We start from the raw sequence: 27355 nt of genomic DNA on the forward strand, positions 1-27355 counted from the left end.
TTTATGGTTCAGGAATAATACATTGCCCTCTGTTTATTTCATTCTTTTGCAAAATGAAGCGGTTGCTCTGATGTTCTTTGCTTAGGAAAGATGTGAGAAAAGAATAGTAAGAAATAGGGTGCCCTTAGCCAAGACAAGGGCCAACAAAAACCACTGAATGTTCAATAGCCAAGGCAGGAAAAATATAATGAGAAGAGAACAGAACAGCTGGAATCCATATGGAGATTGGGCTTATTAATTAAGGAGCCAACGGGCAACGGACAGTCATCCAGCCACTTCTTATACGTCATTTATATTTGGCTGACGTTCAAATTGCTGTGGGTTTGTTCAAGTGGGCTGTTCCACTCAGAGGGGAGTGGTTAACTGTACTTTTTTGGAAGATATTATAGTAATAGGGGACATCTAGCTCTGGGATCTATTGGTCACAGCCATGAAGGGGACTCCTGATTGTGTAGTGGCAATTGGCCGGCAGCCGGGGCTGCACTCAGGTAACGTTGTTCTTCCCAGTAAACCTGTTTACAGGTTGATACTTGTAGCTGGAAGCCTCGCAGCTCTAAACCCTCCTAGTTGTAAACTCTTAACCTATGAAATAATATGGAACGGATCCAACACCAAAAAACATCCACCAACCCCAACAACCATCCACCCAATGTCTTTTGCTTCGTAAACTGCCAATCAATAGGCACAATCTTATATATTGGTTCTATATATAAATATATTGGGTCTTTGGTTGTCATTCCTATGTAACAAGTGGGATAAATAGTCTCTTGGAAGGGAGTGTTGACTGTGGGATAGCAGTTATTGTAGGAGAGATGGGTCTATAGTAACAGGGATAATAGTCTCTGGGAAGGAGTGTGACTGTGGATAGCAGTATAGTAGGGAGAGATGGGTCTATCAGTAAACATGGATTAATAGTTCTCTGGGAAGCAGTGTGGACTGTGGATTAGCAGGTATAGTAGGGAGAGATGTGTGCCTATAGTAACAGGATATTAGTCTCTGGGAAGGAGTTGACTGCTGGGATAGCAGACTATTAGTCAGGGAGAGATGGTGCCTATCAGTAACAGGTGGATAAATGAGGTCTCTGGGAAGGGGAGTATGACTGTATAGCAGTATAGTAGAGAGAGATGGTGTTCTATAGTAACAGTGGATAATAGTCTCTGGGTAAGGGAGTGTGACTGTGAGATAGCAGAGTACTGTATGAGGGGGAGTACGGTGTGATGGAGAGTACTGCATGACGGGGAGAGTGCAAGTACAAGGGGAGATACTGTTATGAGAAAGAGTACAGATGTGAGATTGAGGGTTACAGATGGATGGAGAGTAACTGTATGAGGGAGAGTGCAGCTACCGAGGGGCGAGAGTTACTGTCTGTTTATTAAAGACCATGATAGATATTGTGTGTTTACCTTGTGTGCGCCAGAATTCCAAGCCAACGTCAAGGCTGTGGTTTAAATCAGGACCTTGGCAACCCTGCCTGATGCGTTTTGAGGGGAGAGTAATGTATGATGGAAATGTACAGATGAGGGTGAGAGTAATGTATGATGGAAGAGTTACGTGAGGGGAGAGTAATGTATGATGGAAGAGTCAGTGAGGGGGAGAGTAATGTATGATGAAGAGGTTACAGATGAGGGAGATACTGAATGAGCGAAGAGTTTGTATGAGGGGAGAGTACAGTTTTGAGGGAGCAGTACTCGACCTCCTTAAGCTAATTGCAGCATAAAGAGGAATCACACAAATAAAAACTTGTTTTGTCCTTAATGGAAAGCAATCAGGTGAGAGCAAAAGGGGTTAGAGAAGGGCGCCGAGAGAGAAGTGGGTAACTTATGGCCCTCCCACTGAAGGGCATTGCTGCTCAGGAGCACCTGATGCTCACCGCTCCTCTACTAGCGCGCGTCCAGATGGCGACACCCATAAGCCGCCACGTGGACAACGACATTCAGCTAGTGCGCCGAGGTTGCAGACGTGTCGCTCCTTGGTGCCAAAATTCTAAAATCAAACGACGGAGAGGTCACGGGTCAATGCCCGATTGTAGGATTTGTTACTTCATTTTCCGGACTGTTCCTATTTTCCTATTTTTTCTACCCCAGGATGGGGGCCCTGCCAGCGGTGTTGGGTACCCCCAATAAGCAGCGAACCCTGTAGGTTGTAGGAAGGACTTTCAAGATGCAGGTTGGGGTCTGAGGTATTTGCAGGTCAAGTTGTGGATCTTGAAAAGTTTTTATTCCTTTAAAAATATGTATTTTTCTGCTAGCCCCTTCTGATGACATCAATTCTGGTTTCAGCAACGCCACTTCCTGCTTTTATGGTGGTCAGCGTGTCGCGGATCAGTTTGCAGATCAGGCAGTTGCGGTCAGCGTAGGTTAAAATGTGGGTGTGGGTGGGGTACTCTACCGTAAGGTGGCCTTTCAATTAAAGTGTGCGTTCACCTTCAAGTTAACGTTTAGGATTGTTATAGAACAAAACAATTCTAAGCAACTTTTCCAATGGGTCTTTCATTATTTTTTTTAAAGTTTTTTTTTTTTATTATTTGCCTTCTTCTGATGCTTTCCAGATATTTCAAATGGGGTCACTGACGCCATCTAAAAACAAAATGCTCAGTAAGGCTACCCAAAATGTATTTTATTGTTACTTTTTATTTACCCTCTTTCTATTCCAGGCCTCTCCTATTCATATTCCAGTTCTTTATGAAATCAATGTTGGTTTGCTAGGGAATTTGACCCTAGCAACCAGATTGTGGAAACTGCCAAACTGAAGAGCTGCTGGAATAAAAAGCTAAATTGACTCTAAAACCACTAATAATAAAAGTGAAAACCAATGTATCATTACCAAAAGTTAAACCGAAAGTGGGCTTGTTCACCTTTTCATTTCATATGATGTTTTAGAGGGAATATTCTGAGACAATTGCCATGGCTTTTTATTGTGTTTTTTCTTAGTTATTCAGCAGCTTTTTATTCAGCAGCTCTCAGTTTGCAGTTTCAAAATCTGATGCTAGGTCCAAATTGGCCCTATTCAACCATTGACTTATTTGAAAAGAGCACTGGGATATGAATAGGGGAGGGGCTGGATACAAAGAGGAGTCGATTAAAAAAAGAGCAAAATAACTAATTGTAGCTTTACAGAGCACTCTGTTTTTAGATGCGGTCAGTGGGACCCCATTTGAAACTTGGAAAGAATCACAAAAAAAGGTAATTAAAAAACAATAAAAAGTAAATAATGAAGGACCGATTGAAAGTTGTGTAGGAATTTGGCCATTCTATAAGCCTACTAAAAGTTAATGAAAGGGTGAAACACCTCTTAAAGTGAACAGCCCATTTAATGACAAGTGATAAACCAGGATATTGTGCCGGTTGCGATGAACTATCCCCACTGACCTTTGTCATGCCCAGGACCCAGGGCAGCCTGCCCCCATTTTCCGACTCCGCCAAGGAAAGCTCTGCTCCCTGGAGTCCTGCTCATGAACCCCAACCCAAGCCTTACGTAAGACACCTGGGGCACAACATGGATTTTGTTCATGGCACCCTGGCCAAGGGACAAGTATGGTTTCAATATTGGGTTACTGGACCGGATCTACCCAATAACACCCATCAGTATTATTTTACTTTCCTTTATGCCCACCCCAAATCTACTTCAGATTAACCCTTTAAATACCACAGAATGTTGAATCTACGTTCTGTAGCAAAGTAACTTGAAATTGCCACAGATCGTAGAATTCTAAGTTCTGCCAGCATTTGCAGACTTGGGAACGGAGGAGCGGCTTGTAAAGCCGCTCGCTCCGTTCCTGCTTGTTCCCCAGCCCCTAGGCAGGGGAACAAGTGGCCCCCGGGTCGCGATCGCCCAGGGCCCCAAGGCAGCAGCAGGCACGTGCAGCATATGTGCCCTGCTGCTGCCTGCACTTTCAGAACGGAGGAGTGGCTTTACAAGCCGCTCGCTCCGTTTCTTAGTGTCCCTGGCAGCTTCCCCTTCCCCTAGGCAACGAGCCTAGGCAGGGAAAATGGGCCCCTGGGTCGCGATCGCCCAGGGGCCCCAATGCAGCAGCAGGCACGCAAAATATACGTGCTCTGCTGCTGTCTGCCTGCATTTTCTGAACAGAGGAGCGGCTAAAAAAAGCCCGCTCGCTCCGTTCAAACTCTTCCCCCAGCCCCTAGGCAACGAGCAGAAGCGGGGAACGAGTGGCCCCTGAGGCGCGATCGCCCAGGGGCCCCAAGGCAGCAGCAGGCACAATGAAATCTAGGTGCCCCTGCTGCTGCCTGTGCTTCCTAGCCCTACAGCACCGCCCACTCAGATTCCCAGCTTCTTCATGCAGCCCTCCTGGACGACCTTACAGCCTTGCCACCCCAGGTTAGTGCCCCCCCCACACACACCTATTGTACTAATACACTTACATTCCCACTTATATTCACACTTACACCCACATACATTCAATTTTGGGGGATCAGGGGGGGGTCACATATATTCACAGCCCTTACACATGCTTGCACACACTTGCACATGCAAACAACACGCATACAACACACAATTTGCCTGTTGTACACACACACGCTATTTTGTGTGTTTTATTTTCTTTTATCGCATCGTCTGTATTTTTGCCTGTAAAAACTGTTTTATTGCTATTGCGAATAGCCGTATTTGCTAATTGCCACTGCGCCAATACCTTTTATATGTTATTTCGGTGATTATATTGCAATTTCCAGTGATATTTGTACATTTTTTAGCCATTTTATTGCATGTTTAGACATTTTATTTCACTTTCAGCTTTGCGTAGGTGTTGTTCGCTTATTTCTATCTGTAAAACCTATTTAGCTATGCTAAAATACCGTTAATTACATTAGGCTAAAAAAAAAAAAAGCCATTGATTTTTTGGGTTTGTTGGATTTTACTGATTTTTATACCATTTTGGCTCAGTTCTATGTTGCTTCGTTTTGCCCATGGAAATTTTGTCTGCTATAGATTCATTTGGGGGTCTCTGTGCGCCACATAGTTTGGTATATCTATGCATATTGGGCATCAAAGTGTTCAGTAGACCCCTGGCGTTCATATTTAGGATGTTTCATGCTGATAAGTACGAAATGTGGGGCATATAATGGGGTAAAATTCAAGCTTTGTGACGATTTTCAGAAATTGATAAACGTTATGTTCAGCATTGCTTTGCAGTTTGGCAGTTTGCAGTAGAAACACTTATTTACCCATATTGGATTCGTCAGAATGTGTACTTTCTGAAAATATTGGTTTTCTGGGGTCTCTGTACTGTTAGGTGGTCTAATGTCGCATAATACATACACCGGGTGGTTATGTTGCAGCAGCCAGCGCGTCAGCCGTGAAAATGTCTATACATATTGTCATTTGGGGTCTCTGTGCGCCACATAGTTTGGTATATCTATGCATATTGGGCATCAAAGTGTTCAGTAGACCCCTATGTTTATATTTAGGATGCTTTATGCTGGTAATGATACATGGACAATACGTTGCTGGAAAGTTGAAGCTTTGAGGCAATTTTCAGATATTTCACCAAAACCGCCAAATTTGGCAAAGCCTTGCGACTCAGTAGTTTGGAGCAGAAAGGCATGGGTACCCATTTTAGATTCTGTAGAATGTGTACTTTCCAAATATGTATGGGTTTGGGGGGTAAACATATATTTCTGTGTTTTTACCCACAAAAATGCAGTCAATGTGTTGATTTTTCATTAGCTGAAGTTACCCACGGGACTGTTTGTATGTGCTAACTTCATTTTGGGGCCTCTAAATGCCATATACTTTGGTAAACCTATGCACAGTGGGCACCAAACTGTTTGGAGGACCCCTGGCAATCACAATTTGGGTGCTTTTTTGTGATACGTAATGATACATGGGCGATATGATGCTGGAAAGTTGAAGAATTGAGGCAATTTTCAGATATTTCACCAAAACCGACAATTTTGGGAAAGCCTTGCGACTCAGTAGTTTGGAGCAGAAAGGCATGGGTACCCATTTTAGATTCTGCAGAATGTGTACTTTCCAAAAATATATGGGTTTGGGGGGTAAACATATATGTCTGTGTTTTTACCCCACAAAAAATGCAGTCAATGTGTTGATTTCTCAGTAGCTGAAGTAAAGTCCTGAACAATTTGGATGTGCTAACTTCATATTGGTGTCTCTAAATGCCAGATACTTTGGTAAACCTATGCATAATGGGTATCAAACTGTTCAGTGGACCCCTGGCAATCATATTTCAGGTGCTTTTTCTTGGTACCTAATATAGTTTGGGATATGCGGAGCAGCAAAATAAAACCTTTGAAATGATTTTTCAGAATTTTGAATTTTTTTTTGAAAAACCACTATGTTCAGACAAGCTTTTATGTTTGGTAGTTGGGAGTAGAGAGACATAGTTACCCATTTTGTAATCGGCAGAATGTGTACTTTTCAAAAATGTATGGTTTTCTGGGGTAAACCTACGGTTTCAGGATTTTTTGCCTTGGAATCTAAAGCATGCCGTTTTCTGCCTTAGTGCTTTCAAAATTCAGTAATATACTGCCGGGAGTTTTTGCTGTACAGAAATCCTAAATCTCCCTAAAACTATACATATCTGGTATTGGCACGTTCGAGAGACATAAGGCTTTCCAAATCAGTTGGATTTTCATCCGTAAAATGAAATATTTTTCTGGTATAAATTAATATACGATGAAAAATGGTAATTTTTCATTTTTTTTTGGTATTTAGCACTATAAATTTTTTTGCACAGGTGGAAATACATGAAAACTCAGGCAGATTTAGAAAGCTCAGTTTCTACCGAAAAAAACAATGTATAGTTTTCCTAGGTAAACTATAGGTTTCCCCTCAGAAAATGCCCCTAAAGTGAGAGAGCACAAAATGTTTCAAAAACGGCTGGCATTTCGCGTAACCAAAATGTGAAATTCTGCTGGCACTTAAAGGGTTAAAATCCGCCTATTCTGTTGGTAGGGCCACTCCCCTTAGTAACGCCTCTAAAGTAACTCCTCCCTAAAGTTTCACCCTTCATTTGAAACGCTTTGTAGAACTGTATTTAGACGCTAAATCCCCGGCTTGTGTTGTGGTTCTGCTGAAGTGTGTTGTGGTTCCGCTCAGTTCCCTCCCAGCCAGGAAGTCCCGGCCAATCATCGCTCCCCTCATTTGCATATTCTTCTCCGGAGCCTTTCCAGCCCGGCCGCTGCTTCCCATAACTTCCTATTTGCATACGTCGCCCCGCCCACGCCCGCCTATTTTCAGCTTCAATTAGCAAAGCGGGATTGGCCGGCAGGTGTGTATGGGCGTGCGTGTTCCGTGCCCAACCTGAGAATGAGGGAGCGCTGAGGGGGCGGGGCTGAGTGTTCTGTTGTACTGGCTCTTGCCAGCTTCCATCATGGCACCGGGGGGCACTGCTGGGCAGCTACTGGCGCTCACTCTTTGGCTGGGGCTTCTTACCTGTCCCGCCCAGGGATTTCGGATTGTCACTTCGGACTACAACTGCTCCCTGCCGGTAAGTACCACAGAGAAGGAATGGGGCACAAATGTCTGTTCTGTGACCCAAAGCCGAGTAAAACCCGCAGCCAGATCTAAAACCAGCCCAAAACCAGCCAAGAGGGGCAAGTGATGGAGGGACAGGGGCAAGTGATGGAGGGAACTCAGGGGATGGTGATTACAGGAACACAGGAGCGGGTAATGCCAAGGACAAAATCATGCAAAATTAAAAAGTATAGACCAGTTGACAAAGTGCTTAGAACAGGTGCATCCATGATCTATTAAAGCTTATTTAAAGGTGAACTTCCCCTTTAAAAAGACTGTCTAGCTACTATTATGGTACAGTTTCCAGTAGCCAGATCATAGTGAGACTATTCCTTCCATTTCTGATCTGATGGGAATCTGACAATCCGAATGGACCGTGCACAATGATCCCTGTTTGGTTTGCAGGAAATAAAGGGGAACTACAGCTCTATACTTTTTGTAAGACGTTGATATTCTGCTTTAACCACTGGGGGATTTTCTGTTCTGACTATTTCATCTCTATTTTTCAGGGTGTCACGTGCTCAGTTCTGAACAGTAAGTGATTTAACTCTTTCTTGTTTGTGCTTTTGGTGTTTTTAAAATCAGCTGATCGTATCCCTTTAATATTCTACTAACATGATAGCACTTGCTGTGAGCAACTCGCCCTGTGACTGGGATCTGTACTGATTAACCTCTTCTTTGCCAGGCAATTGCATTAACAGTAGTTGGATCCACCCCAGTCAATGGACTCCATCTGCTCCCTCTAACTTAGAAGTTGTTCTTGTGGTAGAAGTGAATGAGTCGGGGGACCCCGTGCCAGTGCTCAGAATCAGCTGGACAGTGGCCCCTGATGGTGAGTGTCACATAAAGGGGAAATGTAAGAAATAAGTTGCTTCAATGTAATATCCAACCTGTGCAACCACCAACAAACTGCTCTCCATGGGTGTTGGGCTTAAACTGGATGGGGTGGAGGGGACGATCATAGTGCTTATTTGTACCCTGGGTACCCCTGGAACTATAGCAGGGTGACTGTTACCCCAATGTTTCTATATATCTGTAACCTTGTTATGAGCTAAGGGGGCCCAGTCTGAAGGTCAGTTAGGGGGAGATTTGGGGTAAGTGCTTATTTGTACCCTGGGTACCCCTGGAACTATAGCAGGGTGACTGTTACCCCAATGTTTCTATATATCTGTAACCTTGTTCCAGGTCATTTTAAAGTTAGTGCTTATTTGAATTACTTCCCATTCCCATAATTGTGCTCTGCCTGCCTGTATTTCATATCACATGGCTTTACAATGACTTGGCCATTTATTGTTGAGCTCTCGTTTGGGCTGACTGGTTCTGTTTCACAGCCAGTATCCTGGGCCTGTTGGGGGCAGAAGTGTCGGTGATGCAGCGCAGCACTAATGAGCATCTGTGTGTCCAACTTCAGTTCGAAAACCAGTTCCCTGAGCAGCTGATGTCTGACAATAAGGGTTAGAAAGTCTAGATCAGGTTCATTAAATGTCTGTACCAGTCACAGGGACCTCTCTTCTCTCATATTTCAGTGGCAGTTTGTCTGCAGCAACTTTAAGGTTGATCCCGAGCAAATGTATGATGTGACTGTCCTGCACCTGCCCAGGCTGGTTAACTCCGACCTTAGGAACAGTAAAGAGATGTCTATCATTGTACCAGGTAAGTCGTGTTTCAGTCTCCCTGGCCACACTGGTTAGTTCTCATTACTACCTGTTTCCTTACTAAAAAAAGCCTTGGACTTATTTTATAGGTTCTTATAGTGACAAGTCCCTGCCGTTGCTTATCGTAAAGCCTCCTTTCCCATAGTCTTTTGGAGATGTTCGCTAGGCAACCCTAGAAAATAAATTCAGATACCAGCACCCCCTGAGAATAGACTGCATGGACCTGAAGTTCATTAAGATCTGCCTTATATTGATCTAATGTCTTGTGTTTTGCAGGGTGCAGAGACAAAAGGATGAGTAAAATGAAGACTTGTTGCCAGCACGGTATGTTCTTCAGTTCTCTGTCTACCTTGAAAGTGAGAAATCCAGTGGGGCCAGTTACTTAACCATTAGCTCAGTGGGGGGGGGGTCAAGCCTGTTAGTAGTAAAGAAGATGTGTGCGTGTCTATGTAGAGACCAGTAGACTGCAAGCTGGTAAGTAGATCACAGCTTCAGAGCACTTTTTTAGCCCTTTCTGGTACTTTACATTATTATTTGGCTGGATGATCCATCTGTATCACTCCATCTGTATGGGGAGATAGGGAGGTGATAAATGGATTTGGTCTGAGCCTTAGCATTGCTCAGGCCACTATGGATTCTGCTGGGGCAGAGCAAGACATTTTAAAGTCAGCGGATTAATGTTATGGCTCAAGTGATGTTGGATTTACACACCCAAGTTCAGCATTTACAAGGACAAATAGCCCAATGGACACCTGCTTCATTTATTGCTGAAGCCCCTGTTCCTAAGATGCCCTTACCTGAGAAATTTACAGGAGACAGAAAGTGTTTTAGGAATTTTAGAAACCAATGCGAGTCTTTTTTTATTTGCAGCCTCTCATAATTTCCTAATGACTCCCTCAAAGTGGTGTTTTATGTTAACTCTTCTGCAAAGGGAAGCTAAAGCTTGAGCCTCCCCAATTATTGAGCATAATAGCCCCTTGCTTACTGATTATGAGGGCTTTTAGCCGCTATAGCAATTATTTTTGATGATCCCGACAGCATTGCCACAGCGGAGCTCATTCTCCTGAATCTTTCCCAAGGCCACCTTTCTGTCATTGAATATGCCGCAAAATTCAGGAGATGGGTAGCAGATATTAAATGGAATCCTGCTGCACAAAGGTTTCACTTTAGAAGGGGTAGTAACTCCAGAAGACCTTGCTGAATTCATCAATTTATGTCAGAAAGGCAAGAAGAAAAGAAGAGGAGTAAATCTTTTACCCCTTAGTCTGACTCCTTTGCTACCCCTTCTGGTCCTACTGCTCACTCAGGTGCTGAAGAGCCTATACAGTTAGGATTTGTGAAGAGCCCCTTGTCTGCTAAGGAAGGACATCAGAAAGTCTAACAAACGAAGCCTTTACTGTACAAAGAGTAGCCACTTTGCTGCAGCCTGAAAGGCAAGAAAATGATTGCCCAAAATCAAAGGACACTCATTCAGGTAATGCTTCTGAAAGAGTGGGGCAAGTAATCTTCAGTTGGCTCGGAAATCTAAACGCTTAAGCCTCACTATTTTCTTGCAGACTAAGGCACGCAAGATTTAGTGTCCAGCATTAATACACTCCATCTCAAGCAGGACTGTCTCTAACCACCAAACCCTATCCTATTTCGATAGAAGGGGTGGATAGTATCCCGTTGCATTCTGGTCCTGTTTTCTTTGAAGCCAGGGATGTTATTTATGTTTTAAATAAAGAACAATCAGAAAAAGTAAGCTTTGATGTCCTCCCAACTCTTTCGCTTGATTTTATCTTACGGTTCCCTTGGTTAAGTAAAAGTAATCCTGATATACATTGGGTAAAATGGGAATGTTACTTTCTTAAAGGAATTGTTCAGTATAAAAATAAAAACTGGTTAAATAGATAGGTGCAAAATAAAAAATGTTTCCAATATAGTTTAAAATTGAATGTATAAAGGCTGTAGTGACTGGATGTCTAACACTACTTCCTGCTTTGCAGCTCTCTTGGTTTCCACTGATTGGTTACCGGGCAGTAACCAATCAGTAACTTGAGGGGGGCCACATGGGACATAACTGCTGTTGAATCTGAGCTGAATGCTGAAGATCAATTGCAAACTCACTGAACAGTTATGTCCCATGTGGCCCCCCTTCAAGTCGCTGATTAACTGTTAGAGAGCTGAAAAGCAGGAAGTTGGATTCTGGCTATTATGATAGACATCCAGTCACTCCAGCCTTTATACAATACATTTTTGGCTAACTAACTCTATTAGAAACAGTTTTTATTTTGCACAGTCTATATATTTAGCTAATTTGTATTTTTACACTGAACTGTTCCTTTAAAGGAGAAGGAAAGTCCCACTTGGGGGTGGGGGTACTTACCTGAAACTCCGGGCCGGTGCTCCTATCAGCAGAAAACTGCACCGGCCTGGGGTTATTCTAGTGAGCACCACGGAGCACTTCTCTTCCAGCTTCTTCTTTCTTCAAATTTCCCAGGACAGACTCATGCGCAGTAGAATGAAAAAGCTGACTTTTTAGTTAAAGTTCGACTTTTCACTCTAATGCGCAGTCGCACGAAGAAAGAAGAAGCTGGAAGAGGAGTGCTCCGTGGTGCTCACTGGAATAACCCCGGGGTTTCAGGTAAGTAAATACATTCACTTGGGGGTGCCTAAGCTTTGGCACCCCCAAGTGCTAAACGACTTTCCTTCTCCTTTAAAATCCCAGTTTGTTTTGGTAGAATCATATGCCTCCCCATAAAGCTCATGGGATCACTTCCAGGAACTAAAATCCCTTATGGAAGAATATTTAATATTTCCACACCTGAACATAAAGAATTGAAAACATAACTTCAAGAGGATTTTGAAAAAGGGTTAATTTGCCCCTCATCTTCTCCTGCAGGTGCTCTAAATTTTTTTTTGAAGAAAAAAGACGGGTCCTTGAGACCCTGTACAGACTATAGGGGATTAAATTGCATGGCTATTAAAAATCATCATCCGCTCCCTCTTATTCTCCAACTCCTTGATTGGCTGAGCACAGCTTAAATCTTTACTAAGGTGGACATAAATGGGGCCTATAACCTAATTCCGATTAAGCTGGCCTAAATATGGAGATTCACTCGTTTGGCAGGGTCACCAAATGAGCAAATCTCTCTCTGATATTCCCACCTTGAGGTTGGCAATATCTGCTGATCTGATCGTGGGCCTTAGGGCTCAATGATCGGATCATAATGAGGAAAAACGGGCCGTCGGAGGGACTTTCGGACATATTTTGATCGGGGAAACCCGTCGGAGTGCCCCATACACTGGGCAAAAAGCTGCCAACTTAATCTGTCGGCATCTTCTATCTGCATGTGTATGGGTGCCTTTTGTTTTGGAGAAGAGTGGAAAACAGATTTTTTCAAACTCACTATGGCCTATTGACTATCTAGTGAGACCAGTCCGATTATGCAATGCTCCTGCCACTTTTCTGTTTTATGAAAACAATATCTTCCGTGATCTCCTAGGTCAATTTATCATAGTATGTCTGGATGATATCCTGGTTTTCTCCCATTGTCTGGAGCAACATAGGATACATGTCAGGAAGATCTTCTTCCATTAAGGAAAACGCTTGAATTTCTTCGCATTCTTCTAATTTTGCAAACACCAATTCTAAGAGAAGAGACAAATACACTTATGTTGCAGACAATCATGTTTGCTTATCAGCAAAAAACATCAGATTTTTGGGACCCTTCCATATTGCGACTCAAATCAACCCTGTGACTTATCGCCTAGAACTTTCTCTTAAGATCCATCCTGTCTTTCACGTATCTCTATTCAAACCTTATATCCACAGCAGATTTCCTTCCCAGCAGCATTTGCCTCCTCGACCAGTTTTGGTGGACGGAGAAGAGGAATTTGTTATTTCAAATATCCTCGACTCTAGTTTTCCCACAGGTCTGGGTGATTAGGAAGGCTATGGTCCAGAGGAATGTTCCTGGGAACCAGCTGGGAACATCCATGGCAGTCGATTAACAACTGAATTTCATTCATCCTGACAAACCTGGTCCTGGGGCACCCCAGGGTCACTTTTGGGGAGACGGATGATGTCAGGTTTCTGCCAGCAATGGTGGGGTTAAGTTACTGACTGCTGCTGGCTAATTGAGGAGGTTATAAACAGTTGGACCAGCAATGGTGGGGTTAAAGGAGTTGTTCACCTTTAAGTTAAATTTTAATATGTTATAGAATGGCTAATTTTTTATAGTTTTTGAATTATTTGCCTTCAGCGTTTTCAGCGTTCAAATTGGGGTCACTGACCTCATCTAAAAAGACAAATGCTTTGTAAGGCTACAAATTTATTGTTATCGCTACTTTCTCTTACTCATCTTTCTATTCAGACCCTCTCCTATTCATATTCCAGTCTCTTATTCAAATCAATGTATGGTTGCTATGGTAATATGGACCCTAGCAACCTGATGGCTGAAATTGCAAACTGGAGAGCTGCTGAATAAAAAGCGAGATAACTCAAAAACCACAAATAATAAAAAATGAAAGCCAATTGCAATTTGTCTCATCATATCACTCTTTACATCACACTAAAAGTTAATATTTAAAGGTGAACAACTTCTTTGAGGAAATGTTTTTATCTTTTTGGACCTGTGGAGGACGGCTATGGAATGGGATGTGTGGAATATTAGAAAGCATAATATACCTACAGTATCTTGTCTGGGGTCTTAGCTCTCTTCTGCGCTGCCATAGTTCCTTTCCCCTCTGCACCGAGCTACCAGAATTCATCTCCACTCTCTCACTCAGAACAGAACATTATGACATTATGCTGCTAGCTGCATCACACTTTCATATACATATATATATATATATATATATATATATATATATATATATAAATGTTCAGATAGTACCTGCACTCTTTCTGCTGTTACATTCGTGGGTGCTATGGTCTAAAGAAATATGTAGCCTTCAAAATGGACCAGCACACCGGATTTGGAAGTGTTCGAATTCGTTTTATTTTTCATATCACTCGTGTATCCAACGTTTCGGCCCACATTGGGGCCTTTATCAAGGATAAATTGTAAGTGAACGGGTGGTCATATAAATACAAAAAAACTTTCAAAAAAGGGCGCCAAGATGACGTCATTAATGACATAATTAATGTGATTGGTGCAAACTTAGTACAATATAAATTTAAGTGCATGTCATAATAAAATTCAACCACTAGATGTCACTAGTGTTCCATTGTGTTATCTCTGTGTATTATAGTAAAGCAAAATCTTTAACCCTTTCCCTGCCAGCCGTTTTGTCCTAGATGCGAACATCTACTGCCAAGCAGTTTTTAGATATTTTGCACTCTTTCACTTTAAGGGCCTTTCCTAGGGGAGTCTTTTAGTTTACCCAGGAAAACAATATATTGTTTTTTTCACAATATGCAAGAATTTTGGTGTAATTCTACTTCTGTAAAGAAATATAGGCTTCTAAGTGTCTAATAAAATGAAAAAAAAACCATGTTTCACAAAGAACAATCACATATATCAGAAACATCATTTATTTTATGTACGAGAACACAGCCGATTTAGAAAGGTCTATGTCTCCTGAACGCGGCAATACCAAATATATATATATAGTTTTATTGAGATTTCTCACTTGTATAGATCAAAATCTACAAGCAGTACACTACCAAATTTCCAAAGCAACGATCCCCAAATGGCATACTTCTGATTTCAAGGCCAAACATAACAGTAGGTTTACCCTAGAAAATTACCCATTATTATAAAGAACAGATTCTGGTGAATCAAAAATTAGGGTAAATATATATTTGTACTCCAAACTACCAAGTTGCAATTGTTTCCTAAAGTTGTAATGTTTTATAGAAATTGGTGAATTTTTTGAAAAATGAACTTAAAGCTTCCACTCTACAGCATCATATCTCCCACACATCATTAGGCATCAATGTAAATCACCCCAAATATGAAAGCCTGGGGTCCTCTGAACAGTTTGATGCCCAATATGTATAGGTGTACCCAAGCACGTGGCATATAGGGGCCCCAAAAGGAAGACCCCCATATGGTCTGTCATTTCAGGTACTGCAAAATCAACACATTTACATAGTTTTTGGGGGGCAAAGGTAGAAAAAATAAGTTCACCCCAGAAAACCATATATTTTCGGAAAGTACAGATTCTCATGAATCCAAATTGGGTATGCATGTCTTTCTACTCCAAAGCACCAAGCTGCAAAATGTTCCTTAATTTGGCAAATTTGGTGGCATTTCCAAAAATCACCTCAAAAGTTCCACCCTGCAGCATTGTATGTCCCACATACTATTGAGTATCAAGATAAATTACCCCAAATATGAAAATGGCAGCATCCTGCATGGAACCTATAGTTCTGCACAATTTAGTATTATCTGCAAAAATAGAAACAGTACTTTCAATGGCCACCTCCAGGTCATTAATAAACAAGTTGAAAAGCAAGGGACCTAGTACAGAGCCCTGCGGTACTCCACTAACAACACTGGTCCAATTAGAAAATGTTCCATTTATCTTTTAGGTGCCCAACTCACGCATATCTCCCCTATGATACACCAGGATATCTCTCCACCTCTGTACAATCTTTGGGCATTAATAACCGGGAACTTAGATTCCCCGTGGCAAGACCTCCTGGTCAAAAAACCTGCTAAACCATCCTCGCCAGTAATCATAGTGCAAGCCAAAGTCCTACGAACGGCACATAGTACAATTCAGTTCAGCCACCTAGTCCCGCAAACGCCCATTTGGGGTAGCAATACATTCCCGCACCTGGTCTCCATAAACCCTCCGAAAATCTGGCAGATGCTAAACCTCACCACGATAGGAGACGTATGGGAGTCTGGTAGGGTGAGACCCCTGCAAGAGTCGCAGGCCACAACGCAGCTCCCCCAATCCCAATGGCTCATGCACCATAGGGTTGGTACTGCCCTGACAAGACAATCCACCAGGGACAACATTTCCATTGCCAACTCCCCAGTGGTAGATCTCTTAGTAGATCCTGCTAAAAAGAGAAAAGTATCTTCCCTGTACAAAATGTTGCATAAGCCTCTCCACAGAGACTCTATAATCCCCTCCAGGGAAGCCTGGGAAGATGACTTAGGGGTGATCACGGATGACCAATGGTCTTGGGTGCTGGCCACACCTAGCATGGTTTCTATGTGACTGAGGCACGGTATGCTGCAGCTGTACCTAATACACAGAGCCTACTATACGGTACAGAGGTTATATGTAATGAAAGATCTGCATTCCCCAATATGTTTGAGATGCAATGAGGAGATAGCCACCCTGGATCATACCCTGTGGAGTTGCCCAAAGCTCAAGGATTACTGGGAGGGAGTGTGTGGTTGACCAGAGGAATCCCTGGGTGGAGTAATTGCACAGCCAGGTCATGTCTTCTAACATTGGACTTGAATACCAACTTGAACTTTTATACTAAAACTTTTATTGCTAAAGCCCTGTTTGAAGCCAGAAGGGGGCTTACTTTGCATTGGAAGGACTCCTCTCCCCCATTGGTGCGTGAATGGCATAAAGTGATGAAAGATCAAGCAGCAATGGAAAAAGCAATAATGGTCAAAAAAGGCCTCTTGGACAAAAACCCCCTTATCTGGCAGTACTGGACGGTAAAGCAAAATACACCGCCCTTGTCCTCTCGGGGAAATGATGATAATGGGTAAACACCCCTTAACAACTGGTGGGCACTACGGGTGGGCATAGTGGAGTTCATCTCCTCCCCTGGGTAATATTTTAACCTAGGATTGCCTGTGCTTTATTATCTGGTGGAACTGTGTTATACCACTCCGTATGTATACCTGTCATGTGACAATTATTCTAATAAGCAAAAAAAAATACAAAAAAAAAAGTTTTTAAAAATGTTTTTTTTTTCTGCCTAGCCCACTTCTGATGACGTCACTTCCCATTTCCAGCAACTTCCTGCTTTATGGTGGTCAGCGAGTCGCGGATCAGTTTGCAGATCAGGCAGTTGCGGGTCAGGTAGGTAAAAATGTGGGTGTGGGTGGGGGTACTCTACCGTAAGGTGGGGCCTTCATATTAAAGTTAATACTTCAAGTTTACTTCAACGTTTAGTATGTTATAGAACAAACAATTCTAAGCAACTTTTCAGTTAGTCTTCATTATTTCTTCTTCTTCTGATGCTTTCCAGATATCAAATGGGGGGTCATTGACCCCATGTAAAAAAAATTCTCAGTAAGGCTACAAATGTATTGTTATTGCTACTTTTTATTACTCCTCTTTCTATTCAGGCCTCTCCTATTCATATTCCGGTCTCTTAATCAAATCAGTGCATGGTTGCTAGGGTAATTTGGAACCTAGCAACCAGATTGTGGAAACTGCAAACTGTAGAGCTGCTGAATAAAAATCTAAATGACTCTAAAACCACAAATAATAAAAAGTGAAAACCAATATATCAAACTAAAAGTTAACTTAAAGGGGTTGTTCACCTTTGAGATAACTGTTAGTATGATATAGAGAGGGATATTCTGAGACAATTTGCCATTGGTTTTTATTTCTGGTTTTTGAGTTATTTAGCTTTTTATTCAGCAGCTCTCCAGTTTGCAGTTCGCAATATCGGGTTGCTCGGCTCCAAATTACCCTAGCAACCATTCATTTATTTGAATAAGAGACTGGAATATGAATAGGAGAGACCTCAATACAAAGAGGAGTAATACAAAAAGAGCAATAATAGATTATTTGTAGCTTTACTGAGCACTTGTTTTTAGATGGGGTCAGTGACCCCCATTTGAAAATTCTGAAGAATCAGAAAAAAAGGTAAATGAAAAACAATAAAAAGTAAATAATGAAGACCAATTGAAAAGTTGCATGGAATTCACCATTCTATAACCTACTAAAAGTTAACTGAAAGCTGAACAACCCCTTTAATGGACAAGTGGAAAACCAGGTGATTTGCATGAACTTCCGAGGGGTTATCTCAGTTCCACTTACAACTCTTAGGGCCCCAGGCCACCAATGTTTTTAACTCTTAGGGCCCCATGCCACCAATGTTTTTAACTCTTAGGGCCCCAGGCCACCAATGTTTTTAACTCTTAGGGCCCCAGGCCACCAATGTTTTTAACTCTTAGGGCCCCAGGCCACCAATGTTTTTAACTCTTAGGGCCCCAGGCCACCAATGTTTTTAACTCTTAGCGCCCCAGGCCACAATGTTGTTAACTCTTAGGGCCCCAGGCCACCAATGTTTTTAACTCTTAGGGCCCCAGGCCACCAATGTTTTTAACTCTTAGGGCCCCAGGCCACAATGTTGTTAACTCTTAGGGCCCCAGGCCACCAATGTTTTTAACTCTTAGGGCCCCAGGCCACCAATGTTTTTAACTCTTAGTGCCCCAGGCCACCAATGTTTTTAACTCAATCGCTTTAGCAGGAACCCCCCAACCCAAAAGGACGTCTCATAACCTGGAGAAAGTGGTACCCAAAAACAAATCCAGCTTAGTCATTGGCCAATATCAAGCTCCTTCATATACTAAATGTCTGGTATAGTGACAATAGGCTGGTGGGAAGTGGATGGAATTCCAGTGTTAAGAAAGGGGCCTTGGACTTGAATGGAAATGCTGTTACATTGTGGCCTATGGAGTAAAGCAATATTCTAGTCCCCTCCAATAATTAGAGATCAGTATGTGTCCCTATGTCTTTCAGCCCCGTCATGTACATATTAATCAATTAACCCTGCAGAGATATTAACCCATTCCCTTCTTCAACTAAACCCCTGTATCAGCACCACCACCCAGTTTTACCCTCACACAACCGCTCAGTCATCTTTAGTAGAACGAGGCACAGGAGCCCCTTCCCTCAATATTCACCATAGGGATTAAAGAAAAACACAGAGACATATTTATGGGGAAACCTGGCGGTGAGCACAGGATTTATTACAATTAATAGGCAATTTATATTTGGGCCTCCCTAACAGTGGATGATCCAGAGGAAGGAGAAAAACCCTAGAGTGCTATGGGGGCCAATCTGCACTGAAGGTAAAAATTCCTTCCTGACTCCTAGAAACGGCAGTCGGTTCTACACCCTGGATCATGGCTAGACCCCCCCGGCCCCCTACCTATACACCCCCACCTCCTATTCACCCCTCACCTATACACCCCCCCCTCAACCTTCTCCTATACACAACCCCCTACTCTCCCTCCTATACACAACCCCCTACTCTCCCTCCTGTACACAACCCGCTACTCCCCCTCCTGTACACAACCCCCTACTCCCCCTCCTATACTCAACCCCCCTACTCTCCCTCCTATACTCAACCCCCTACTCTCCCTGCTGTACACAACCCCCTACTCTCCCTCCTGTACATAATCCCCACTCTCCCTCCTGTACATAACCCCCACTCTCCCTCCTATACGCAACCCCCTACTCTCCCTCCTGTACACAACCCCCTACTGTCCCTCCTATACACAACCCCCTTCCTTTCCTCCTATACTCAACCCCCTACTCTCCCTCCTGTACACAACCCCCTACTCTCCCTCCTGTACATAACCCCCACTCTCCCTCCTGTACATAACCCCTACTCTCCCTCCTGTACATAACCCCCACTCTCCCTCCTGTACACAACCCCCTACTCTCCCTCCTGTACATAACCCCCAACTCTCCCTCCTATACATAACCCCCACTCTCCCTCCAGTACATAACCCCCTACTCTCCCTCCTGTACATAAACCCCACTCTCCCTCCTGTACATAACCCCCAACTCTCCCTCCTGTACATAACCCCCACTCTTCTTCCTGTACACAACCCCCTAATCTCCCTCCTATACACAACCTCCTACTGTCTCTCCTGTACACAACCCCCACTCTCCCTCCTTTACACAACCCCGCACTCTCCCTCCTGTACATAACCCCCTACTCTCCCTCCTGTACATAACCCCCTTCTCTCCCTCCTGTACACAACCCCCCACTCTCCCTCCTGTACATAACCCCCACTCTTCTTCCTGTACACAACCCCCCACTCTCCCTCCTGTACACAACCCCCCACTCTCCCTCCTGTACACAACCCCCCACTCTCCCTCCTGTACACAACCCCCCACTCTCCCTCCTGTAGACAACCCCCTACTCTCCCTGCTATACATAACCCTAACTCTCCCTCCTATACACAACCCCCACTCTCCCTCCTGTACATAACCCCTACTCTCCCTCCTGTACATAACCCCCTACTCTCCCTCCTATACACAACCCCCTACTCTCCCTCCTATACACAACCCCTACTCTCCCTCTTGTACATAACAGACAGACACACACAGACATACGCTCTCGGGATAGGTAGGTTGGAAGGAAAGGATTCAGGCCATGGTGGTGGGTCGGCGGCAGCAGGTGAGTTTTTGGGTGGAATGCTGAAAAGAAAAGATTTAGAAAATGTTAAGATAAGAATAAAGACAAACACTTGTTTCTTTATGATATTAAAGGCTCAGTGTTGCTTTAAGAGCGCACTATTTGTTGGGCCTTTGGGGACTGTTTGGGTCTCTCTACACATGGAATGCCAGGGCCTCTTATGAATCTCAGTCTGAGCCTGTGCCATTTATTCTTTTATACTCTTTGATCAGCTGGTGCCAGTCCATTAGCCAGTGGCAACCCATTTCCAAAGGTGGATATCTAAGCCAGATGTCCAGCAGCCCTGTAAGAGTTACCTGCCTCCCCTGTTATTGGCCTACTATACAATCAACACTTTATCTGCAGACTTAGATCCCTGTCAGCAACCTCTTACACCCTAAAGGCAGCCAAACATTGGTCTATTGGGTGCGCCCTCAAAGTGATCAGCCTGCGGGCTCAACAGACAGGGTGTATGACTTCCTTTCTATTGTTCTGATTGAAAATGCTCAGAAGAGCAGGAAGTAAAGTGGAGCTGCATTGGACAACATGAGGTATCTCTAGAAGAAGGGTAATTGTCAGTAAATTGATACATTACCCAAACCCTGCGGAGCCTCTTCATTATGGCCTTCTTGACCCGTTTTCGGAGGGTCGGCCTTTCTACCACCGAAGGATCTTCGATGGTCACTTCCACCTCAGGAGCTTGTTCTTTAGCTGCTTCCTCTTCTTTCTCCTCCTCCGGTGCAGGAGCCTGTTGTTCCCAAGGGTCTCCCTCTTCTCTCTCCTCCTCCTCCGTAGGAGATTGATGTTGTCCAGGAGCTCCCTCTTCTCTCTCCTCCTCCTCCTTCTCCTCCTCCGCAGCAAGAGCTTGTTCTTCTCCAGTAGCTCTGTCCTCTCTCTCCTCCGCAGCAGGAGCTTGTTCTCCAGGAGCTCCCTCTTCTCTCTGCTCTTCCTCCTCCGCTGCAGGAGCTTGTTCTTCTCCAGGAGCTCCATCTTCTCTCTCCTCCGCAGCAGGAGCTTGTTGTACTCCAGGAGCTCCCTCTTCCTTCTCCTCCTCCACTGCATGAGCTTCTTCCTCCTCTCCCTCAGCTGCAGGACTTGCCTTTTGTTCCTCACTAGATTTGAAGGGAAATAAATGTCATTATTGTCATTATTGTAAAGTGGCAGTAAACGTAATTGAAAGTATTTAGTGCAAAATACATACCCAGCAGCCTCCTGCAGCTTCTGCTCCCTCTCCCAGAGCGTCATGGCAAGCTGGTGAAGGTGCCATTGGATAGTCTGCGGGTGCAGGGGAGGCACAAGGATAGGAGCAAAGGGGAAAGAAAGGAGACAGTTATGATTATGTCTGTATATGTGCTGCTAATAGTACCTTTATACGCTGAGGGCAGTGAGGGTGTGGGATTCCCATGTGACGGGGGAACTTACATTCTGCAGCCGCAGATACTCGACATGCTGCCCCCATCTCCAGTGTTCTGATGATGCTTCCTGTGGAAGGAGAGAGTCAATGTTAATAATATAATTATTATAGAGACACACAGTGAATAATAACCTCTCCTGTAATAATAATAATAGTGACACTTACAGGAGGCAGCAACTCTTCACTGTAGAGGGCGACACACTCCCTCTCGAGCACTTCCTGTAACATAAAGAAAGTAGCAGTGTTACACAAGAGCTGGCAATCTAATATCATTTAATCTTTATTTATCTAGACATCTATTCTGCATTACATACCAGATAATGGATCAACACCCAGTACTCATAAATGTTGTCTCTGTGCGTCGTCCTCGGGTCGCTGAAATATCGAAGAATAAAGTCCTCTCTGAAAAAGAAAAATATCACTGAGCGTTAATAAAAACATTTTCCAGCCTTATTGCCCTTGCACTTACCCCTGGGGCAATAGCAAATGATTCCCAACATGTAATAAGAGCATTTATGTTTTACTTACAGGACGACGTTCTTGCCGTAGTGGACCCGGTAGTGATGTTCTGTGGGAAAAACACATTTATGTTAAATACTGAGCTAAAGGGGGGAAGGAATTCACATATAATAAAACGTAGGAACTGATAAATAAAATAGGATTTTACCGTAATAAGAGGCAAGGGCCTTAAAGTCGGTGTCTTCCTCCCTGAAGTCCTCCAGGACGACGTACAGCGGCTGTAAGTGAAAGGAAAGAGCATTAGGGACAGAATACTAAATGGCTCTAAATGCTGCTCACAGTCAGTCTGGATCTGAGGAGAATAGAGACAGAAAAGGGTTTCTATGGGGCAAACATTGCAGGAATAAGGTGATTTTATTCAGAAAAAAGTGGTTGTTTTTCCTGGATGTCAGTTCTACCCGCACAGAGGCAAATGGTATGGCAGCTCCCACCTGTATGTATAAAAGGAAGCAGTGCAGACAGACAGACAGACAGCTGCTTAAGGAGAGCTTATATAGAAGAGTGAAAGGGAAACAGCAGTTTAGATGAGAGAGGATTTATTTTACACTGAGGCATTACCAGGAGAGATGTCTTGATCGTTATCTCCTCCATCGTCGACACCTAAAGGGACAAATGGACACAATCAGGCAAAATGAAGTCACGGTTACAGGGTTTGTTCACCTTTAAATAAACGTTTAGTATGATGTAGAGAGTGATATTCTGAAACAATTTGCACTTGGGTTTCATTTTTTATTGTTTGTGGTTTCGGAGTTATTTAGCTTTTTATTCAGCAGCTTTAAAAAAAAAAACCAATTGATGACCAATTGAAAAGTTGCTAAGAGTTAGCCATCCTATAACATACTAAAAGTAAACTTAAAGGCAATTATTTCCTTATGTATATTCCCCTATTTGTATTATTAATGCTGCTGATAGCGATGGATTGGCTTCTTATAAATCCCATATACAGTAACCGTATGGGCTCATATGCACAAAGCCACGTGGGACCCCCTCAAGTGAATTTAGGGCAGATTTGCTGAAGAAGAAATCATGTGCTGAATCAGTTGAATTTGCAAGATTTACCTCTTCAAGAAGATTCTCCGATGTTAAAAAAATAAATTGGGGGCGGCACAAGGCCGGGGCACCCCAAGGGGGTCTCCCTAAGGATCCCCTGGCTCTCTCTTACACTGTTCAGATGAAGATGGATGTGACTGAACAATGGAGAAGCCAAAAATAAACCCAGGTGTTATCAGGCAGGTGTAACAGCAAAATCACAGTCCAAAAAAAGCAGGAAAAGCTCTGTAGCAATCTGTATAGAAAAGAGAATAAAAAGGCAAGTTAATGAATTTAGCGCTTAATATTTCCTATATAATACAGAGGAAGGCAGAGATCTATTGTCCCCTAAACTTGAGCTTTGTCAGGTCCTGGGCCCTTTTTCTTTATTGTAGTAAAAGTTATTTGTCAAATAACCCCAGAGAGAATATACACTTAACCCAGAGCCAACCAACGGACTAAACCAACTGTCAAATCCCTATGGATAAAGTCACCTCTCTTCTATGGGACCTGCTGTATGTCCCCCACTCATTTACTATCACCCCCTACTGTCCCCATGGCACGTGCCTCTGCTTCCCACCCCTAGTTACAGACTGGGGGGCACCAACTATCTAATTTTTCACTAATTTAAGGGATATTTGGCAAAAAAATGTCTTGGAGAGAATATACACTTAACCCAGAGCCAACCAACGGACAAAACCAACTGTCAAATCCCTATGGGTAAAGTCACCTCTCTTCTATGGGACCTGCTGTATGTCCCCCACTCATTTACTATCACCCCCTACTGTCCCCATGGCACGTGCCTCTGCTTCCCACCCCTAGTTCCAGACTTGGATAAAGGGAACATGTATTTAGCTACAATGTTGGTACATAAGAGCAGGGCTGGGGGCAGATACCAGGGGGCAGAGGGGCAAATCTCGAAGGAGCCTGTCAGTACTGGGAACACAAATTAAGCAGCTTATGGTGAGGTACAGGGGTCCCCAAATGTTCCCTTCATTAATAAATGTGAATATTTGCTGACAGTCCTGTATAACTGCCAAATCCTGGTCTGTGTCTCCCAACCAGCACTAAGATTAAAGGCTCCTCCCAAGCACACTTTAGGGGGAAATTCTCCAAATTCACTAAAATCAGTGAGAGGCGCAACACCCACTAGTCTGGGGGGAAAACATTGCCCAAATTCCTGCCTCTTTTTGCCCTAAAATAAAGTTTTTTGACAAGAAGTCTCCCAGAGGGAAAGTCCACTTACCTCTCACCACAGGGCCAACCAACGGACTGAACCAACTGTCACATCCCCAGGGTGAAGTCACCTCTGTTTCCTGCTCTTAAAGGGCAAGTGTCCCCTTTTGATGAGTGAGGTTTATATGACATTTATTTCTAATTAGATGTGCAGTACATACACAGCCTATTAAGTACACTGAGCATTGCTTTGTATGTGTGGCCTATTGAGTCTGTTGGATCCATACATTCATCAGCCAGGGTTCCAATCAGTGCTGCTGCTGTTGTTCATAGCACACAAATTATATATACAAATATATCCAGCACCCGTAGCGGCTATATCCTCTTTGTCTATTAAACTCCCACCAATCTAACTATGCGACGCGTTTCGGGCGCAGACGGCCTTAATCGTGAGCATGTCCGTTATTATGGATCAATAAAGATTTTGGATGTTAAAACACTCCGGTGAGCAGAAACTTTGTCTTTTCTTCTTCCTATTCAGTGAGGCGTGGGACGCCAAGAGAATCCAGCTCCCAGAGACAGATCCATGGGCCGCCTGTATTGCAAAGAAGGCTCGCGGTGAGTCAGAGCCGTATTTTCTATTCTATTTTCTATTCTATCAATTAACATGGCAATTATCAATACATTGAAAAAATGATTAAAAACAATCTAGTTAAAAGACTTGATAGTAGTGATGTGCGGCCAGCCCAATACCTGGGGGACTTGCGGGTTGGTCTGGTTCAGGCCGTCCCCGCACCCCACCTTCAACTTCCGGCTTTATATCTGTGCGCCTGCTCACCCCGCCCCTTTTTGTGACATCATCAACGGGTTGGATCTATAAAGGGAAGAAGAAAGTCAGGCATTGGGTGCGGAGAAAAACCCGACCCGCACATCACTACTTCATATTAGTTAAATGTATCATAAAGTTCATAAATTACAAATTGTTACTACATTTCCTGTTGTAAAGCAATTGTGGGTTTTTTTCATTAGAAGTTTTCTACTTTGCGATATAATCGCTCTTATATAACAGATTAGGTGCTTAATTTCATATAAGTAATAATTATAAGTTTTTAATATCAAAATGAATGAATTCATTTTTTGCGATCCCTACTAGATTTCTCATGCGCTAAAAATTACAGCTTATGCAAAACCCCGAATTTAACCCTTGAGGCTGCCTAGTCCTTAGTTTGTATTTCCATTAACCTCTGTAATAAGTAAGATTTCAAATCTCCTCCCCTCTGCCCCAAATTTACACGTTCTATGCCTTGTACTTACTTTTATTCACTCCATATATACTACTATAACGTAACCTGAATGTTGTATTATATGGTGTGTGTGTGTTTTGAGGTTTCTGTATACGCTGGGACACTCACAGACTGGTTTGATGTTTCTGCATCCACTCCAGGGAATTACAGGGTTTGTATTGTTGTCTCTTATAAATCTGCCTTGTGTTATACTTTATGAGAGGGAACAGCATATTTTACAGTCAATCACTGCCCCGTGGATAGAAATGGAGTCAATAACTGTGATTTAAATGTAGGATTATATAGTAACTGGGATAATAGTCTCTGGGAAGGGAGTGTGACTGTGGGATAGCAGGTATAGTAGGGAGAGATGGTGTCTATAGTAACAGTGGATAATAGTCTCTGGGAAGGGAGTGTGACTGTGGGATAGCAGGTATAGTAGGGAGAGATGTGTCTATAGTAACAGTGGATAATAGTCTCTGGGAAGGGAGTGTGACTGTGGGATAGCAGGTATAGTAGGGAGAGATGGTGTCTATAGTAACAGTGGATAATAGTCTCTGGGAAGGGAGTGTGACTGTGGGATAGCAGGTATAGTAGGGAGAGATGGATGCCTATAGTAACAGTGGATAATAGTCTCTGGGAAGAGAGTGTGACTGTGGGGATAGCAGGTATAGTAGGGAGAGATGGTGTCTATAGTAACAGTGGATAATAGTCTCTGGGAAGGGAGTGTGACTGTGGGATAAGCAGGTATAAGTAGGGAGAGATGGTGTCTATAGTAACAGTGGATAATAGTCTCTGGGAAGGGAAGTGTGACTGTGGGATAGCAGGTATAAGTAGGGAGAGATGGTGCCTAATAGTTAACAGTGGGATAATAGTCCTCTGGGAAGGGAGTGTGACTGTGGGATAGCAGGTATAGTAGGGAGAAGATGGTGCCTATAGTAACAGTGGATAATAGTCTCTGGGAAGGGAGTGTGACTGTGGGATAGCAGGTATAGTAGGGAGAGATGGTGTCTATAGTAACAGTGGATAATAGTCTCTGGGAAGGGAGTGTGACTGTGGGATAGTAGGGAGAGATGGTGCCTATAGTAACAGTGGATAATAGTCTCTGGGAAGGGAGTGTGACTGTGGGATAGCAGGTATAGTAGGGAGAGATGGTGCCTATAGTAAACAGTGGATAATAGTCTCTGGGAAGGGAGTGTGACTGTGGGATAGCAGGTATAGTAGGGAGAGATGGTGCCTATAGTAACAGTGGATAATAGTCTCTGGGAAGGGAGTGTGACTGTGGATAGCAGGTATAGTAGGGAGAGATGGTGCCTATAGTAACAGTGGATAATAGTCTCTGGGAAGGGAGTGTGACTGTGGGATAGCAGGTATAGTAGGGAGAGATGGTGCTATAGTAACAGTGGATAATAGTCTCTGGGAAGGGAGTATGACTGTGGGGATAGCAGGTATA

At 43.4% G+C, this 27355-nt stretch overlaps 3 protein-coding genes across 7 annotated transcripts in view; 1 reads left to right on the forward strand and 2 right to left on the reverse strand.

The window, feature by feature from the left end:
- The window catches only part of LOC121400965 (translation initiation factor IF-2-like), a 59590-nt gene extending 36481 nt beyond the window's left edge, over positions 1–23109 (reverse strand). The window contains exons 1-5 of the mRNA XM_041585324.1: positions 22973–23109; positions 22563–22632; positions 22424–22463; positions 22210–22297; positions 22061–22114 (exon numbers count right to left, since the gene is read on the reverse strand). Coding sequence (XP_041441258.1) covers positions 22061–22114; positions 22210–22297; positions 22424–22463; positions 22563–22632; positions 22973–23005 — 285 coding nt within the window. The 5' untranslated portion in view covers positions 23006–23109. The remainder of the gene's footprint in view (positions 1–22060; positions 22115–22209; positions 22298–22423; positions 22464–22562; positions 22633–22972) is intronic.
- Positions 1–27355, forward strand: part of LOC121400953 (interleukin-17 receptor A-like) — a 1044048-nt gene that overhangs the window by 257534 nt on the left and 759159 nt on the right. For all 4 annotated transcript variants that reach the window (XM_041585297.1, XM_041585298.1, XM_041585299.1 and 1 more), the window contains exon 4: positions 8001–8025. In XM_041585297.1, the coding sequence (XP_041441231.1) occupies positions 8001–8025 (25 nt within the window). The remainder of the gene's footprint in view (positions 1–8000; positions 8026–27355) is intronic.
- LOC121400997 (histone H3.v1-like) lies at positions 20375–21865 on the reverse strand. Of its 2 annotated transcripts, none has more exons than XR_005966019.1 (2): positions 21077–21865; positions 20375–20504 (listed from the first exon to the last, which is right to left on the reverse strand). XR_005966019.1 is itself a non-coding variant. In XM_041585379.1 (2 exons), exons 1-2 carry the CDS (start codon positions 21724–21726, stop codon positions 20966–20968), a joined length of 672 nt encoding a protein of 223 aa, XP_041441313.1. In that variant the 5' UTR covers positions 21727–21865; the 3' UTR covers positions 20630–20965. The 2 variants fall into 2 exon arrangements, 1 of the variants encoding a protein (XP_041441313.1); XM_041585379.1 differs by lacking the exon at positions 20375–20504 and having other exon boundaries at positions 20630–21593; positions 21683–21865.

This window comes from Xenopus laevis, chromosome 3L (genome assembly GCF_017654675.1).
Source record: "Xenopus laevis strain J_2021 chromosome 3L, Xenopus_laevis_v10.1, whole genome shotgun sequence".
NCBI classification, from domain to species: Eukaryota; Metazoa; Chordata; class Amphibia; order Anura; family Pipidae; genus Xenopus; species Xenopus laevis.

Excerpts from the sequence above, each read along its gene's own strand:
- LOC121400997 (XM_041585379.1), bottom strand. The coding sequence starts at position 21,726 with ATGACGCTCTGGGAGAGGGAGCAGAAGCTGCAGGAGGCTGCTGG. Across the intron at positions 21,594-21,682 it reads AAGCTGCAGGAGGCTGCTGG|TGAGGAACAAAAGGCAAGTC; the intron begins GTATGTATTTTG and ends CTTCAAATCTAG.